The sequence below is a fragment of the Musa acuminata genome, chromosome BXJ1-3 (genome assembly GCF_036884655.1).
Source record: "Musa acuminata AAA Group cultivar baxijiao chromosome BXJ1-3, Cavendish_Baxijiao_AAA, whole genome shotgun sequence".
Classification (NCBI taxonomy): Eukaryota; Viridiplantae; Streptophyta; class Magnoliopsida; order Zingiberales; family Musaceae; genus Musa; species Musa acuminata.
In genome coordinates this window covers 37,005,537-37,023,710 of record NC_088329.1, presented here as the reverse complement: position 1 = coordinate 37,023,710, position 18,174 = coordinate 37,005,537, and the positions used below count along the sequence as shown (strand labels likewise).

At 37.0% G+C, this 18,174-nt stretch overlaps 2 protein-coding genes across 2 annotated transcripts; both read left to right on the top strand.

Moving 5' to 3' along the window:
- The first annotated feature begins 3,602 nt into the window (after positions 1 to 3,602).
- Positions 3,603 to 6,048, top strand: LOC135584424 (transcription factor MYB98-like). Its single transcript, XM_065133330.1, has 3 exons — positions 3,603 to 4,160; positions 4,258 to 4,384; positions 5,335 to 6,048. The coding sequence occupies exons 1-3, from the start codon at positions 3,751 to 3,753 to the stop codon at positions 5,944 to 5,946; spliced, it is 1,149 nt and encodes a 382-aa protein (XP_064989402.1). The 5' UTR covers positions 3,603 to 3,750; the 3' UTR covers positions 5,947 to 6,048.
- Positions 6,049 to 7,487: 1,439 nt separating this feature from the next.
- Positions 7,488 to 17,774, top strand: LOC103979364 (probable LRR receptor-like serine/threonine-protein kinase At5g48740). Its single transcript, XM_009395483.3, has 16 exons — positions 7,488 to 7,924; positions 8,002 to 8,554; positions 8,651 to 9,102; positions 9,183 to 9,300; positions 9,379 to 9,447; positions 9,526 to 9,594; positions 9,702 to 9,770; positions 11,188 to 11,259; positions 11,328 to 11,396; positions 11,465 to 11,706; positions 11,785 to 11,984; positions 12,782 to 12,908; positions 13,006 to 13,074; positions 15,190 to 15,379; positions 15,447 to 15,579; positions 17,312 to 17,774. Exons 1-16 carry the CDS (start codon positions 7,834 to 7,836, stop codon positions 17,522 to 17,524), a joined length of 2,736 nt encoding a protein of 911 aa, XP_009393758.2. The 5' UTR covers positions 7,488 to 7,833; the 3' UTR covers positions 17,525 to 17,774.
- The last annotated feature ends 400 nt before the right edge of the window (positions 17,775 to 18,174 follow it).

Genomic DNA, 18,174 nt, shown 5'->3' with positions numbered 1-18,174 from the left:
TGTTAGCTCTGGTTTCAAGCTTCTCTTCATCATGTTGTCTCATTACCATCATTAGTTCATAATCTAGATGTGCCTAGAGATGAGAATGCTATAAGTGATCCATCAGAAAATACTACTGGTACTGTTGTGCTTGCATCTAAAGTGTGGAAATTCCTAGCATGTTCCAGTCTTCCAGAAGAAGATTGGTGATGATGATGCTGTATGTATCTTAGCATAATGCTGAGTTGCCAGATTTAGGTTATGAATTCTTCTGAACAACCTAATATTTATTTGCCAGATTAGTTAGGTTACACAATCCTCTATCAGGGAGTATAATTCTCTTACTTTGTAGATATTTACTCTTAGGAAGATTACATGCACAAAGCATCATGTTTCTTTATATAACTGTTATGCTTATATATTTTCCACTTCTTTTTTATGGGCTATCTTGTTTTCTTTCTGTTCATCAAGACCTGGGACTCGATAGATCTATACCATGATTTTTCTTTCTGAGGTATAAAGCCAGCTTGGATTATGATTGATCTACTATGGAATATAAGGAAACCATTGTTCTTATTGTCAAAATAAACTAAAAGAGTTATCTTACTGTTAGCAGTTTACTTTTCCTGGTAGTAATACCATTTGATGTTCAAAATGCTTTTTGCAATGGTGATCCCAAGGGAAAGTCTTCTAAATCAGTCTTCTTGGATTTGAAGCTACTGGGAGAGTTCACAATTGGAGGAATGTTCTATTTGGTCTATCCATATACTTGGTTTGACAGCCTAAGAAAAGCTGACTAAATTGGGTCACATCAAGTAGAATGTTGATCACTTTGGGAAAAGAAAGCACTATGCATCATTAAACTTATGTGTGTGTGTGCGTGCGTGCATATATATGACACGGTAATAATAGGAAGCAATTCATATGAAATAAATAAGTTGAAGTTATATTTCAAAGATATTTAAGTTCAAGGTACTGGAAATCTTCTGCAGGTACATTGTCATGAGGCTAGTAGTGCACAACAATCATAGATATTTAAGTTCAAGGTACTGGAAATCTTCTGCAGGTACATTGTCATGAGGCTAGTAGTGCACAACAATCATATGTGAGGGTATCATTCTGTAAATAATCACTTACATTTGTTTCAGTGGATGAAAAAGATGGTTTATTCTTTTAATTCAGAAATCATGCCCAGTAAAAACCCTGGATTCTAAAATTTTAGAACTTTTATCTGATTTGTGCCTATACTACAGATACACATCAATTCAAAAAATGTTAGATTACACATGTGGATATGCACACATTTATATACTGAAATTATCTAGTACACTGGCTTGATTTAAATGAAATTACAAGTAAATATGAAATTTAACAGAAAGACTTATATGTTATAATTTGCTTAGCTAAAGACATTATCTCGAGCCTAAGCATCATGTAGTGAAAAACGAATGCCAATGCTATGCAGAATCAGATGCATCCAACTTAAAAAAGGATGATAGTTGAACTTATGGAGCAATTTTGGTCCATGAAATCTGTAGATGCTGATCATAACCTTTTATTTAGTTGATGAAAGAATGAACAAGTCCATCAAACCTTGATTCTATGAGGAATGAAATGTTACATGCAGCCTTTGAAACGAGGAAGGTTGCATGACAATGAAACAGGGTATTCCTTATTATTCTCAATAAGTTTCACCTTCCCAATACATTATTTGTCACTCATTTAGATTGGAGAGGATCAGACATTGTATGTGGTCTTGGTCAATTGTTAGACCATGAAGTTGGATTATTTATTCCAGGGAATGGTTTAGGTTTATGCAACCAACATGAAAAATTAAGAAATCAAACTGAACTGGAGAGTTCAGTTTAGTTCACTTTGTTTTCTTTAAACATTGGGTGCTTGGTTTTGATTTCAGGTATGAGTAAATATATATATTTTGCTCCACTTTCAATTTTTATGAGAAAAAGGATAATCTTCCACAAGAAAGTCTGCTTATAAACTGATAGCTCAGAAAGGATAATTGCAGAAATAGGAAAAAAAAGATCTAAGATGGTAATAGATGGTTTTGCATTTGTTTTGTTTGTACTCCATTTGTTTTATTTGATAAAAGATGTTGAATGAAATTACCCATATTATGTAAATGATACTTGTTTATATTTTCATTCTTTTGAAGTGTTGGTATATTCAGAAAGGAGTCTTATGGCTCTTGAATGCTTAAATATGATCCAGTATAAAAACTAGGTCATTGTGGGATAATAGAACTTCTTTGGTTCATTTTCTCCGACAAATCCTTCATATGCATAAATAGTAAAACACCGGCTATAACATTATACATTCATATTCTGAGTGCATTTAGTAGACCAAGAATATACCTTAAGATTCTTAATTATGTTGGTACTCCATTTGTTTTATTTGATTAAAGATGTTGAATGAAATTACCCATATTATGTAAATTATACTTGTTTATATTTTCAATCTTCTGAAGTGTTGGTATATGCAGAAAGGAGTCTAATGGCTCTTGAATGTTCAAATATAATTCAGTATAAAAACTAGGTCATTGTGGGATAATAGAACTTCTTTGGTTCACTTTCTTCAACAAAATATTGGATCCAATGTGACCCCACCCTTGGTTAAAAACCAATTCTGATATACATTAGTGACCATTTTGAGCTTAAATTTAATAATGGTTTCAGTATATTTAATCCTTCATGTGCATAAATAGCAAAACACTAGCTATAACATTATACATTCACATTCTGAGTGCATTTAGTAGACCAAAAATATACCTAAAGATTCTTAATTATGTTATGACTTGAATTTTAAGACATGATCCTTACAGAATTTGTTCATATCCAGAAGTGATTTGTTCATTTAATTTGAGAGACCACAGATGTAAATCTTTGTTTGGTGTATTTATCCTTTGTTGTGTAAAGACCCCTTCTCGTGTCTAGCTTAATTGTCATACGACACTTATCTGTGTTGATCCTAGCTATCGCAAGTTTTTGTGGCAAATTCTCCTTTTTATAGATTATCATGAGATTATCCAAACCTTTTGATTAGCTTTGTTACAATTTGCAAGTATAGTGAAGTGTTGCTGGCCTGATACAGTTAATCACTTTTTTGGCTGAGATTACCAGATGTTATTGTCATATTGTTTTTGAACTCATCTTTCTTTGATAAGAAAATAAATTGATTTTCTTATATTTTGTGAGTGTGACACTTACCATCAAGTTTTATTATCTTACATTTTCCTTTTACCTAAAGAAAAAAGATGTGTAGATGATGCTTTAACTTTCTCCTGTGTTCATGTTTGTCGATGCTGCTGAAAAGAATAAAGCAATTGAATTGTGATTTGAAGGACTTCACAAGAAGGGAGGGAATATTACTTGATTTCTTTGCTTTTAGGGTTGTAAATGCTTGGATTTAGTCATCTTGCTTATCAAGAGACTACTCTGCATATTTTGATGTCTGTCTCAAGCAAGATGAAAGCTATCCGCCCTCAGTTTCTCATGTTTTCTGGAGTTAATTGGATAACCGACAACTAATTAACACGGTCTTCTAACTTTCTTAATGAACTAATTTGTGCTATTAACAACGCTATTAAAGCAGCTTAATTCCCTTGTTCTCCAGATAAGGTAACATCCTTTATTGACTGCACCCTAATTACACCACATACAAATGTTTGCATTAGTTTTAATCTCATTGTCCTTTGGATACATGCTATCCGTGTCCTAGAAGACATCTCTCCCTCGCTCTCTTTCTCTCTTTCCAATGGATTTTGGGAGCTTCAAAGTCAACATGAGCAACGGACTCTTGCCAGAAGCTTGTGCTGATCCATTTGACAAAGTAGCTAATGGCTTCCCCTATGGTTTTGATGGCTACTTCCCTGACAAGTTGTCTCCACCATTTGACAGCATAGAGTCCAGGGTCCCAACTGAAGACATCCAGGATGTGGTGTTGCCATTCTATGTCACACAGCCTAATCTTAGCATAGCTTCGATGGCTCACACCTTTGAGCCTCCCATTGCTTGCAGATGCCCCAGCAAGCTCAGTGTCATCAACCATCATCCTCAGATGGAAGTCGAGATGAATAGGAAGTCTATGTCCGCAAGAAGAAATGGTGGTAAAGCACAGAAGAAAACCAACGTGGTTAAAGGCCAATGGACCCTCGAAGAAGACAGGCAGGCATTCTTTCTTCCTTTTTTGCTCCTTTCTCTCTCTCAAAGAGTATGTCTCGTTGTTTTTGTAAAAAGATTACAATATGGATATTTCTTGCAGGTTGTTGATAAGACTAGTGGAACAGTATGGACTGAAAAAGTGGTCTCACATTGCTCAGATGTTACATGGAAGAATAGGAAAGCAGTGCAGAGAGAGATGGCACAACCATCTGAGGCCTAACATCAAGGTTTTCACTACCCATATCTGCATTTTTTTTGTCCCAGTTGTTCTAGTATGCATCATTAGAAACTTGTGGTGTTATGTATCTTTCTTGTTTTCCCTTTTTGTATATATGATCTATATATAAATTACTTAATTCATAAATCAAAATTGTTACTTCAATTCTTCTGGTAGAATAGTAATTTGAAAATATTTTTTTTATAAACATTAAATTAAGTAGAGGATGGGTTTGGTGCTGTACTAATATTACTCTTTTTATAGTTTAGTCATGAAAACAACACATTTCATCACCTTCACTCTTTTCATCAAAGAGGTCTAGGTTAAGATGATGTTTCCTATTTTCAAGAAAAAAAAAGATGATATTCCCTTTTCATATATATTAAATATATTAAAATAATTTTGCTTTAGTACATAGGAACAGTATTAGGATTCTACTCAATTTATAATGAATTGATGAGTGTAAATTAAGGTTGCTTTACTAACTAGGGAGAGTACAAGGATTTTTCTCACGTTGGAGTGAGTTAATGTGTTGATGAATGACATCAATTTTTGGGTCAAACAAGCATAAATTGCTATTGTAACCCCCATCTTTATGGTTGACTTCATTAAAATGGTATAGTATTTAGTACTCAACTTTAAGTACATTTGTGAGCTCTCTTCTCTCTCTCTCTCTCATATTCCACCAGAACTACTGCACACACCCTAATTAAGAGGTTTAGTTAATATAATGTCTAAACTCTTTTTATTTGGCAACAGAAAAAAAAAGCCATAATTTGCTTATCTATTTGTGATGATATTTTTAAATAGCTTTAACTATGAAAGAGATCAACCTAAAAAAATCAAGAAAATATATTTTATATCTAAGTTAAATGAGGATTAATTATGATCTAGTTGGGACCTTTTTACTGAATAATCTGTATCAGTGCCTAAAAATGCACTATTTCTTCCTTCATGCAGAAGGATACATGGTGCGAGGAGGAGGACAAGATACTGATCCAAGCTCACTCCGAAATCGGCAACAAGTGGGCTGAGATCGCCAAGAGGCTGCCGGGCAGGACTGAGAACTCCATCAAGAACCACTGGAATGCAACCAAGCGAAGGCAGTTCGCCAGACGGCGGTGCCGCAACACCAGGAACCCCAAGTCCGGCATGCTCCTGCAGAACTACATCAAAAGCCTGGCACTCAGCCCCGCACCCTCGACAAGAAAGCGCAAGCCCGGCAACAGCTCCAAATCCACCGTGAGCGCCATGCCCGCCGAGGAGCCCAGCACGGCCGCAGATGCCTATCGAGACGGCGACGACCACTTAGTCCCTGCCTGCGACTTCAGCGACGTCATGGTCAGCCTGCTGTTTGAGGACGAGGAGAAGGTCCCGGCTGAGGGGTACGATGTCGGCCACCTGTTCGACCAGCTCGGCTGTGGTCTAGGCGTTGACAAGAGCTTGGAGATGGAGATGGAGTACTGGGATGACATCGTCGCCACACCGCAGTCGTACGAGGACGTGAAGCCGGAGATGGACTTGGTGGAGATGATGTCTCAGAACAGCAGTACTAGCAATAACATGTCATGAGATGATCTGCTTACGTCAAACCTATAACAACACCTATGTGATAGAAAATATATATAGAGGGATATCGGTAATTATTGGAACTTAAAAATAATAATAAGCCTATAGTTATTTAAACTTTTTGCAATATATTATTTCACGCGAAAACTTATTTTCTACACTGCCTCTCGATATTATCTAAAAAAATATTATTCATAGCAAATAATGGTATATTATTTCTAATAAAACACATTATTTTATTATTTAACATATTAATGGTATCGTGTTTAATTTGTTTTGTTTCTGATACTCTATAAATTTAATATTAGATTTTTTTTTTGCTCTAGATATAAATAATATTTGTTATATTTATTTTTATATGTAATTTGCCTTATTTAATATGGCATAGATAGTTTTATCTCCTTTTCAAGGAAATATAGAAAAGCATGAACTTTTGAATAAGTTTGATTACTTACTGAAATATGGAATTGAAGTAATTCAATTCCATAGAAGGTTTTTCTCCATATACACTGAACTCAAAAAATAATAATAATAATTTTGGTATATATTTTTTTATTTACTATCAAATAGTGAACACATATTAGTGTATAATATTTTATTGCATCTTTATATTAATTAATATTTTAAATATCCACTATCACCTAATAGGTTACTGCATCTTTATATTCTAATTCAAAATATCTTTAAATACTTAACATGGTAAGATTAATCAACCTCTCATCAATCACTTATTATGCTAATTAAGTTTTAAGTCTGCTATATATGTGTACTCATCGGATTAAAGCTTTACGTGAAATGTGGATATAACATGCATGGCATCTCCAAGGTTTCACCGGGCACAAATCCATTGTGAGATCCGGCGACGTGCACGTACGAATCTCTCAGGCTGACATTAGCCCATGTCAGTTCTGTGCTTGACGAAATGTCTGCTGTGTTTTCTTCCTCGGTGGATGTCTGCTGGAAGAGGAACGATCCACTCCGAGCTGCCAGTGGGAGAGGCGAGGAACGTTGGACTCACGCTGTGGATCGATCAATCTCTCCTCAAAGACAAACTGTAACACCTTCCTCACTACTCCCTCTTCTCCGCCTTCTTCTCATCTTCTCTTTGTGCTGAACATTTACAAGGACGGAACCTCAATGCTAGAAGATAGACAGCAAAGACAACAGCAGGGTGCAGAAAGACGGAGTCGACGTCCGAGTAGCATGAGCTCCCCGGTGCTGTGCTGGTGGGCGGGAAGCCACTAGGGGAGCCAATAGTCGGTCTTGGGGACTTTGTGACGAACAAGCAGGAGGAGATTGATGAGGCCATTCGGGACCTCAACTACTGCGGCACTGGAGCTCAGAACCATATACTGGATTGAAGAGGGTGATGATGAGAAGTTTCAGAAGGTTTAGGGTGAAGACCATAGTTCAAGTGACAGCACTATCAATGGAGTGGGCCATACGAAAGGGGGTGTTTGCAGTCTAATGGTCCTTACCATCGAAAGGGCGTGTTTGCAGTGATGATGATGATGTTGTTGGTCAGATAAGAAATGAAATGGATTGAGCGATCGATGGATGATTTGGAAGAATTCTTGCAATTCCCTGAACCTTTCTTTCTCTCCTCCAATCTCGCCACCGTCTCTTCCGCCTCATATTATCACGTTCCCACCACGCGTGTCCTCCCCTTTCCTCGCATGCATGGATTGCTTGCTTCCTTTGCCATCATGGCGGCTATGCCCACCACCTCTCTCCGCTCCCTCACCTGAACCCTTGCTCCTCAAGGAAAGCAAGCCAAAAGCAAGAAAGAAATGCATCCCACTCTTCTCCTGCTTCTTATATCCCGCTCCTCTCACTCGTACGTCCATGCCTGTCGATAGTCGACTGCCGACTTGCTCAAGGTGGTGAGCGATGACAGTGACTCGCTGTTCCCCTTCACTTGCTTTGCTCCTCGTCCATGGCCTCTCTGTCTCTGTCTTGTTGGCCTCTGCTGATCCCCCCGGTGAGCTCCAACTCCATCTCTTACTGTGCCTTCTTGGCTGATGCTGACAAGTTCATACCTTGCCTGTACGAGACCAGGTTTCTTGAGCCTTTCTTGCGGAGGATCGACGAGCTTCGTCGACTCCGGCAACAACATCTCATGGGTTCCCGACGGCCCCTACGTGACCGCCGGCAACGCCACCGCGGCCAACTTTGTGCAGGGTGGCTCCACGTCCCAGCTGCCGTTGCGTTTCTTCGCCGACTCCGGTCCGGGAAGCCGCGCCTGCTTCAGGCTGCCGGTCGGCAACCTGCCCCTCGTTCTGGTCAGGCCTCGGTTCGTTTACGGGAACTACGACGGGATGCATCGGCCTCCGGTGTTCGCCGTGTCGCTCGGCAGGGCCATCGCCGGATTTGTGAATCTCAGCCAAGCGGATCCGTGGGTGGAGGAGTTCGTGTGGAGGAGGGAGAAGGGTGCAGCTCTGCCGTTCTGTTTGCACTCGGTTGCTGGCGGCGGCTCCCCTGTTATCTCTTCTCTGGAAGTCCGCCCGCTTCCTGAGGGTGCTTATGGAACTCGATTGCAAGAATTTGGGGATAATCTATTGAGGAAGCGATTCAGGATAAATTGTGGCTACGTCGACGATGAACCATTGAGGTAATTCCATGGCGCTTTATGTGATCCCTGCTGCTTGTCCACGATTAGGCCTCCTGTGCTCTTCAGGTCAATTTCTGCTGTTTCATGCACAAACAGGTATCCACTCGATTACCATGACCGGCTGTGGGATGCTGATGAGGGCTTCTCGCCATCCCATTTGGCGGCAGCCTTCCACATTCCAGTTTCCTTCGATCTCACAGGCATTAAGGAGAACCCCCCTGCTTCTGTTCTCCAGACCGCAAGGGTTTTGGCAAGAAAGACTGCTTTGACTTACAATTTCCCACTTGACAAGCTCGGTGACTACTATGTCGCCCTATACTTCGCCGGAATCATGCCTGTTTCGTCCTCGTTTGATGTTTTGATCAATGGAGACGTGGTCCACTCGGATTATACAGTCGAACATGGGGAAGTTGGTTCCATCTTCTTCATGGGGAAGAAGATTGAAAGCTTGAACATCACATTTCGGAACAACAGCTTCTACCCTCAAGTGAATGGAATTGAAATATATGAAGTTTTGGAGGTGCCCGTGGAATGCTCCACAACCACAGGTGGTTTCAAAAGCACCTGATTGTTATGTTTATATCACGAATGTGTAATGGAGGATGTAATTCCAGCTTCTGCAGCGCAGTTTCTGCGCTTCAGGTAATTAGGCAATCGACTGGTTTCGACTTTGGTTGGGAAGATGATCCGTGCTCTCCGAAACCATGGATGCATGTGGGCTGCGACGGAAACCTGGTCACTTCATTGTGAGTTATCTATATATCCAGCTTATGAAATATCTTGAGTTTCCTGTTCATCTGTAATCTTGTTGCTGATGAGTTCAGGAAGCTTTCTGATATGGACTTGGGAGCAATCACACCAACATTTGGGGATCTCCTTGACCTTAAAATATTGTAACATACCGATCAACCTGCTATTTTCAGTCCTTTTCTTTTCTCTTTTATTATCTAATTGGTCACAAATTATTCTAGAGATCTACATAACACATCCATTGCTGGAGAAATTACAAATTTGGGAACCCTGCAGAAGCTGGAAATCTTGTAATTTCTTTTTTCTTCCAGATTGAGCTACACATTTTTGTTTGTTCTATTTCCTACCTTTTAATCTTTATATTATATAAAATATGATATAGGAAACATGTTTGCAGGAACCTTAGCTTCAACAAACTAACTTCATTTGGCTCTGACTTCAACACCATGGTCAGCCTTCAGATACTGTAAGTTTTTTGTACCATATGTGATTGGAGAAGGTAACTTTATGGACATTGTTAGTTTGGTAATCTTTTCATCTAGAAGGCATCATAGATCACGTAAGCGATCATTTCGAGTAGAATACGCCACCACCTGAATTATGTCTGGAGCTTAACTAGTATTCCTATGGCATAGATTGCATGCTATTCAAATACCATTTTAAGCTAAAATAATATTTTCCAGCTGTTGATTATTATTTTTCCCTAAGATTGGTGAGACCCTTCGAGGTTTTTAGGAACCTCTGTATGATCTTTAAGCTACTTAAACCTATGTGGTTGGAATGTTGATTGATTCATGATTGTTTCAGAAATGTCAAAGTGGCATGAATATTGCACTGCTTTGGTTGTACATCAGTTGAAGGAGTTTATGTCTTGGCTCACGAGTCTTGTATCAAATATTAGACTAGGAATAAGATCAGATCTGTCAATATGTGGCAGTAGATGTCTCCAGAAATTGATCTGAAATTTGTAGGGAGAAACAATTGCTTGAAAACATACTTTTAGTCCTTTTTTTTTTGTTGAAGTATTGGCATCTGATTTGAGCCATTAAACAAATGCGATTGAAGCATGGCTCAAAAAAGGTTTGTCCTTTAGTTGAACCTTCTGCTTGGAAACTCAATTAAACCTTTTCAGCCCATTTCAACTTGTATCAGTTTGACACTTCATGAATTTGTAGCCGATGGTGCATCTTTCTCTTGTTGCTTATGGGTATGCTTTTCTTCTCGTTTAAGAATCTTGGATTGTTTCATACCCTACTGTGCTGGAAAGTATGGAAAACTAGGAATCAAGAGCTCTTTAATGAAGTTTCTTCTAATGCTGAGGATTTCGTCACATAACCACCTGATGGTGTTCCGCTCATGCAGGATCAGCAGTCCTAGAAAGGGACTCAAGATTTCCTAAGCTTTTGGTTCAAGAGGAACTCATTTTCTCTGCTATTGCCATATGTTATAAGGATTGGCTGTCATTTCCATCTAGCTGTCTATGGAGTAACTATTATTCCATTTGTGTGAAATGAATTTCAACATTTCTGGTTTTTGGACAATACAATATATTATAATATATGTTTCTATTACTCTTTCTTCATTTAGTTTGTTTATTCTACCAAATACTTACTTCAGAGATGCACAGGAGTTCTTCCTGGAAGCTGATTTGCTGGACCATTTTAGGCCATTTTTACACAAAGGTCTTCTTAATGATAGTTCCCATACTTGTAAACTTCTACTTAATTGTTAAATGTTTTTGTATTTTGTACATTCAAAAGTGCAAATGGGAATTTTTCATCCTTTTAGTCTGTACTCAACATGCACAAGTTTTACCTATTTTTTGTTTTAATCAAAAGGGTAATGTAACCTTGGTTGTTCTCCTTCTTTGTCTTTCTCTGAAGGGATTTGCACAACAATAGTTTAGAGGGAGCAGTACCAGATGGTTTGGGAAGTTTAAACTACCTTCACTTATTGTAAGTAAACTCTTTTTTCCCCTTGTTATTGTTGTTGAATCAATATGTCTCAAGTTCAATTTATGCAGGAACTTGGAAAACAACAGGCTTCATGGTGTCCTACCTCAGTCTTTGAAAAAGGAAAGATTAGAAGTTAGGTATGACAGTTCATACTGTTATTTGAAGAATTAAAATGAATTTTTTTAAAGTTCTTTCTCTCTTTCAGAACATCAGGGAATTTGTGCCTTTCCTTCTCTTCAATGTGCAATAACTTTTCGGACCACCCCTCCATTCCAACTCCACAAGTGACAGTCTTTGACATGGAGAGGCCTTTGCATTCCAACCGCAAAACAGTAATAATTGCCATTGCCACCATTGGAAGTGTATGCTTTGCAATATTGCTTATTTTACTTGCTATGATTGTGCAAAGGAGGCGGAGAAAAGAAGACGATGTGATATCTAGAACATGTATGCATGTTATATTCAATTTGTTGTCTTCATACATGATTAAGATATTAAGTTTTGCCAATCTTAATTGAGATACAGCAAGAGAGATGCAACGATGGAGTGCAGCAAGGATATTCTCATATAAAGAGATCAAGGCTGCAACAAACAACTTCAGGGATGTGATAGGCAGTGGGGGATTTGGATCTGTATACCTTGGAAAGCTATCAGATGGAAAACTAGTAGCTGTGAAAGTACGCCTTGACAAAACACAGCTTGGTGCTGATTCATTCTTCAATGAGGTCAATATTCATAAAATCTTGAGCATGATCACTTTACAATCTCCTATTGCTATCAATTATGAGTCTTTTTCTTTTTTGTTCGTATTATTGTTTTTCCCTTTTTAATCGAGTATCACATGATGTTTTAAATCCATGTTTGCGTGAACACTGTTTAGATGCTTACATAATCATTCCAATGAATTACCAATCACATTTAGAATTCATTAGGCCATTTTAAGTCAGAGGATGGATCTTGGTAGTTGGTACTTGGTACATCAATAAGGTTGCTTCTTTATGATATAAGTGATCAGGGTTTGAATTCATGGAAATATCTCTACTTGTAGGAGCAAGATTGTGTATATTGATACTCCCCAATTCCCAAATTGGCAGGAGTCTCGGGTTCAAGTGCACTGGTGTTGGTCTATCAAGAATATTTAATTACACCTATTGGTGGTAAACTACTGTTGTTTTCCTATCGAACATTCTAAGTAGAATATGTCATTATGCCTATCAAAGGAGGACTATGTTGGTCTGTTGCCCTGTAGAACGTTTTAATTTCAAACAGCCTAATATAGACCAGCCTAACAATGTACAACTAAGGTCTTGTTGATATTTTCCTATTATTCAAATAGAGATCTCGATATACTGTTAAATTGAGATCAAACTACTGGTGTTATTTTATTCTAAGTTCACATTTCATTTCTTAATAATTCACAACAGTAAACCACCATCTGTTTAGTTTTCTTTCTGTATCTAAATGATTTCTTGGACTTCAATTTTCATGCTTAATCAAGAAATTTTATTCACTGGATCTACAGGTGCATCTTTTATCTCAAGTACGGCATCAAAACCTTGTCTCATTAGAAGGATTTTGTCATGAGTCAAAGCAGCAAATCCTAGTTTATGAGTACTTACCTGGTGGATCATTGGCTGATAATTTATATGGTATAATGTGATGTTAGTTGGTGAAAAACCTACAAAATCTTATTCTGTAGATTTTTTTCAGTTATAACTTTATTCAATTTATCTCATCATGTTTCAGGTTCAAACAGTAAAAGGGCAACCTTAAATTGGGCCCGCAGGTTGAAGATTGCTGTGGATGCTGCAAAAGGTATTGAATCTCTTAATCCAAGTGTTGTTGAATTATGTATCCTTTAAGGGAGCTATTTTGCTTATTTGTTTGACATAATTTTACATACATTTTCTCCTCCACTTTTATTGCATAAGTGGCACATTTGGAATATTCATGAAGGTACATTAGTGCACAACCAAACTTTTGCTCCAGTGGAAAAAAGGTCCAACAGTAGGTTAGTGTGTCACACATCTAGCAAGTTGGACTATTTGTACATGCGATAATATGATTGTGTGGTAATATGATTCTATATGTACATGTGAGGTTTTTAAATAAAGATTTCATACCAGTTTCAATAACCAAGTTGGACTCTTAGGGTACCACGACACCAAGCAAGATACTGGCTTATACTTCCTCGTATCATGGGAAAAAGTAATAAAAGAAATTAAAATGAACTATTACCAAGCGGTGCTGACTTGCATAATTGACGACTAGTGTTTGATCGGACCAGTAAGTATCGGTGGATACATACTAGTCTGACCAGTATTTTAAGTCATGTCTACAATTAATACAAGAAGGTAAAGTAGGAATATTTTGTGAGGAATTAGAAAATTAAAGAGGCATATGAGCAAGTATAAGGGTGCCATATAACAAGCCTGTTGACTCATTTGTGCTTGATGCTTACTGACTGTTGGCGTGCAACGACCTTCTGATGAGTAGACCTGGTTTTGGCTTTTGTAATATTTTTGCAGCAAAAAAATCTGTGCATTAGATCAATTTTTTCAGGAAAAAAGTGCAAGTAATACTTACTCCTCCAAGGTCCATATTAGTGTGTGCCTGACTAGTTTGAAGTTTGAACCCTCATGGATCAATATGGACCTGTTTGGTATAACTTTGTTTTGAAGAACACGAGGAACCAATGATTTAATATATTTTTTCACTTGTGGAACATTTTCTGTATACATAATGTTGGGTTATTTATTTAAGTACATTTTCTGGTTATAAAAACTTAAGCTTGTTTTGGATATACCTAAGGGAGCTTTGCAGTCCTAGTTTCTTGTAGAAGATTTTTCTCATTAAGCACACCTTACCTTTGCAACTTTGGTAGGACTTGTTCCTTTGTTGGCTTTTCTTTGTTGAATTATGTGCTCTATACAAGATTTTGGTTGGCAGCATAACTCATGTAATATACTGCATGTACTCTTGGTAGGTCTACTTTTCTTAATCAACTTTATTTCTGTATATTTATTTTGAATGAAGATTATCCTATTAAACTATGCATATCAAGTTCTGTAGTTAATTCAAAAGTAAAATTTATTAATATTTTGCATTCCTGTAGCCCACCCTTCAGATTGTTTCATTATGTCCTAAACAGTAGTAACTCATGTAATATACTGCATGTACTCTTGGAAGGTCTTCTTTTCTTAATCAACTTTATTTCTGGTAATTTATTTTGAAAATGTAGATTTTCCTATTAAACTATGCGTATTAAGTTCTGTATTTAATTCAAAAGTAAAGTGATTAACATATTGCGTTTGTGTAGCCCACCTTTCAGATTGTTTCATATTAAACAGAATTAGTATGAACCGATATTTCAAACTGTACAATAGTGAAATTTGAGTAATGACATGTTTTCTTTGTTCTCAAGCATATATACACAGAGTGCTTGAACATGATATTCTGAGATTAATTTTCTTATCAAAATTAATACTGGTTATAGTCATTCTTACTATTTTTGTTTAAACTTTGGTGTATTAGTTGAACAATGTTGATTAGCTCAGCAAATATTACATCTTTTATCAGGAGAGTTATAAGTTATGAAAATGCAGAGCACAAAAGACATTAGCAAAGAATAGCTGAATTATAACCAGTTATTTCAATGCTAGATATTAGCTGCAAAACCTTGTCTCTTTAAAGTATAGCATGTGCATGCCTGCACATGTTTATGCACCATAGGATTTACAATTTGATAGCAGAATTTAATTTTGGAAGAAAAATATCTGATAAATCCATGCTACTATTGCAAAATATTCTTCTCTTTTAGGTATCAATGTGCTGTTTCCATGGTATAGTGGTGTTCCTATAAACTGTAACCAATGAGAATGACATAAAAATTTATATAAACCTCATCTTCACATCATTCTTTTGACCAAGGATTGGATTATCTGCACAATGGGAGCAATCCACGAATAATTCATCGTGATGTAAAGTGCAGCAACATCCTTCTAGATGCAGAAATTAATGCGAAGGTCAGTGACTTTGGGCTATCAAAGCAGGTGCTTCAAGTAGATGCCACTCATGTTACTACTGCTGTCAAAGGCACAGCTGGTTACCTAGATCCTGAGTAAGTCTCCGACTTGGCACTTCATTTTCACTCCTATTGAAATCCTTACAATTGGTTTATTGCACAGATACTATGCCACCCAGCAATTAACTGAGAAAAGTGACGTCTATAGCTTTGGTGTCGTGTTGTTGGAAATGATTTGTGGACGTGAACCTTTAAGTCATGTTGGACCTCCAGATACTTACAATTTGGTGTTATGGGTACTCTATCTTCACTCTTGTCAATTTAACTAAGCTTAGATAGATAAATTTGCTTAGGTTTACAGTGATAATTGACTATATTACTTTTGGATGTGTTGGATATGATTTTATATAAAAAGTTACATGTTATCATCTTGAACCTTTTTTTTATTGTTATACTAGTGGGAAGTTGCATTTGTTTTACATGACGTTGTTATTAGAAAAAAAATAAGTATTGTATAAATATATTTATAAAGGATTTTTTCTTGATAAAATCTGAGTGTTGGACAATTAAGAAACAACATATACAAAAAATTTGTATCGCTAAGATAAAAATGTTGAGATGGATGTGTGAGTTACTAGGAAAGATAGAAAAAGAAGTGCATACATTCATGAACAACTGAGTATCGTTTCGATAAAGGATAAGATGAAAGAAAAATTATTTAAAATGATATGGGCATATGTTAAGGAGATCTCCGGATGCGATAGTTAGAAGAGATGAAATAATTAATATTAATGGTACAATAAGAGATAGAAGAAGACCTAAAAAGACTTTAATAGAATTTAAGTACTATAAACTTAGTTAAACATATGGCTTTTTACTGATCTCAAAGGTGGCAAGAGATACATGTAGCTGACTCCATATGATTGGGACTTACGGCTTTGTTGTTATTGTAACTTTTTTTTTATAAATAACTTCTACAAGAAGGATTTTAATGATAATACTTGAGGATCTTGGATGGCCTATGTATTACATCAAATAACTAGTAGATGGGAATTTGATAACTTGTGGTAGTCTGCTAGGCTAGAAATGATTTCTGATTAAAAAGGACACATCTATTGCTTGAGACTTCCACTAATGCGAGATCTTGTGATGGCCAATGGATGCAGATTCTACCTCCATTTATTAATGAGAACGTAATAAAGTTGAGTTATAGCTGAATTGGATTTTTAGAAGGAACCATTTGAGTAACAGATACTGACATAGTACTAAAACAAGGTTGAATGTGTAGCAAATTCTTTGTAGAGAAGGTGTGAAAATGCTGTTCTTCAGTGAATTATGTCCAAAAGGCAGTCTACTAAGACCTTCGACTAGTTCTGGATTTTAAAAAATGAGCATGAAGTAGTATATGATACTATAGATGGGATGAGTATAACGCGAACGCAAATAAAATTTTAGGTGGTTCATTCCATGAACTCGTAAAGTTTGATGAGCTATAAATATAATTATCAATTTCTACAAATATTGCAGGTTCATGAAGTTCATATGTTGATTGCAGAGGTAGAATGTGGAAGTAGTGCATCGGTTCTAAGAAAACAAAAATGAATAGAGGCATGCACAAATTTTGCACCGGTCAAAGCTAATCACAACATATGTTCTGCCTCAAATATGAAAAGTAAAAAACAATAAAGAAAAGCTACTGAACACATCTAATCAAACAACAATGGAGTAGCTTTGGCAGTTAACATCATTAATCATTCCTTATGTATCGCCTCATTCATCATATTCCCATGGAGTTGAAGTTCACTTTAGTAATTCATAACACTTTTTTTTTTCTTCATCTAATTTTCACTAGAGCTGCAAATCTGTGATTCTGATTTTTTTTTTTCACTTTCATATTTTGAAATGGAAAAGCAACAAGAAATTTTTAGATTTTTGTAGTTTATATTGACTCTTATGATATCCTCTTCTTTCCCCTTTCCCCCCCCCCCCCCCCCCCCCCCTCCCCCTTTTTTCATTGGCGACTTTCAGGCAAAGCCTTATTTGCAAGCTGATTCATTTGAGATTGTGGATGAAAACATAAAGGGAGCCTTCAATCCAGAAAGCATGAAAAAGGCTGCTTCTGTTGCTATAAGATGTGTGGAGAGGGATGCATCACATAGACCAACGATAGCAGAAGTGCTGGCTGAGCTCAAGGAGGCTTACAGCATTCAACTCACTTCCATGTCATCCGAGGCCACCTAGTTTGAGAGTGCCTTGTGAGATTTTTCTTCGTGTGATCATGAGTGTTTGCCTAGTATTTTCTCTTGTCACTGGTGAAGATGATTTGCTTGATATTGTGGATCTAAAGTAACTTCCAGTAGGGGAAAAGCTTGATGGAGTGAGAAAATTCATTGCAGTATGAAGAATTCAACTCCTCTCTTATATTAAATCTGGGTTGGTGGATGTGTAGTTTGAACTCTCATCTGTTATAAGGGCTTTATTCTCTTTTTGAGCAATAGATTTGCTTGGTGTAGTAGTTAGTTGATCCCAAGAACTCAGATAACTCTATTCTGTTGGGTTAGAGTGCATACGTATCTGATGACTTGTCTCAATTAGCAGCTTGATTCATATTCATATTTTCCTATGTCTATTGACTATCCTTTGCTTGCAACTAAGGATTTTAAGTCTCTTTCTGATACCGATTTTGATAAGCTTACATTACTGGTAGAGTACAATAGAATTAATAAACTTACACCACTCGGTACTATCGAATCAAACAATAAAGATTTAAGTACCTTTATATTTTGATACCGATATTCGGTTGGACCAACGAATACGAACCGTATTGTCACGGATTTAGCTGGAATTGCCTAAGTCGTGAGGCACCATTGTGGCCAAGACGTGAACTTAGC

Bases quoted from the DNA above. Each gene is read 5' to 3' on its own strand.
- LOC135584424 (XM_065133330.1), top strand. From the start codon at position 3,751: ATGGATTTTGGGAGCTTCAAAGTCAACATGAGCAACGGACTCTTGCCA. The intron at 4,161-4,257 runs GCAGGCATTCTT...TATTTCTTGCAG, and splicing joins TGGACCCTCGAAGAAGACAG to GTTGTTGATAAGACTAGTGG. The intron at 4,385-5,334 runs GTTTTCACTACC...TCCTTCATGCAG, and splicing joins ATCTGAGGCCTAACATCAAG to AAGGATACATGGTGCGAGGA.
- LOC103979364 (XM_009395483.3), top strand. From the start codon at position 7,834: ATGACAGTGACTCGCTGTTCCCCTTCACTTGCTTTGCTCCTCGTCCAT. The intron at 9,595-9,701 runs GTAATTTCTTTT...ACATGTTTGCAG, and splicing joins CTGCAGAAGCTGGAAATCTT to GAACCTTAGCTTCAACAAAC. The intron at 11,707-11,784 runs GTATGCATGTTA...ATTGAGATACAG, and splicing joins CGATGTGATATCTAGAACAT to CAAGAGAGATGCAACGATGG.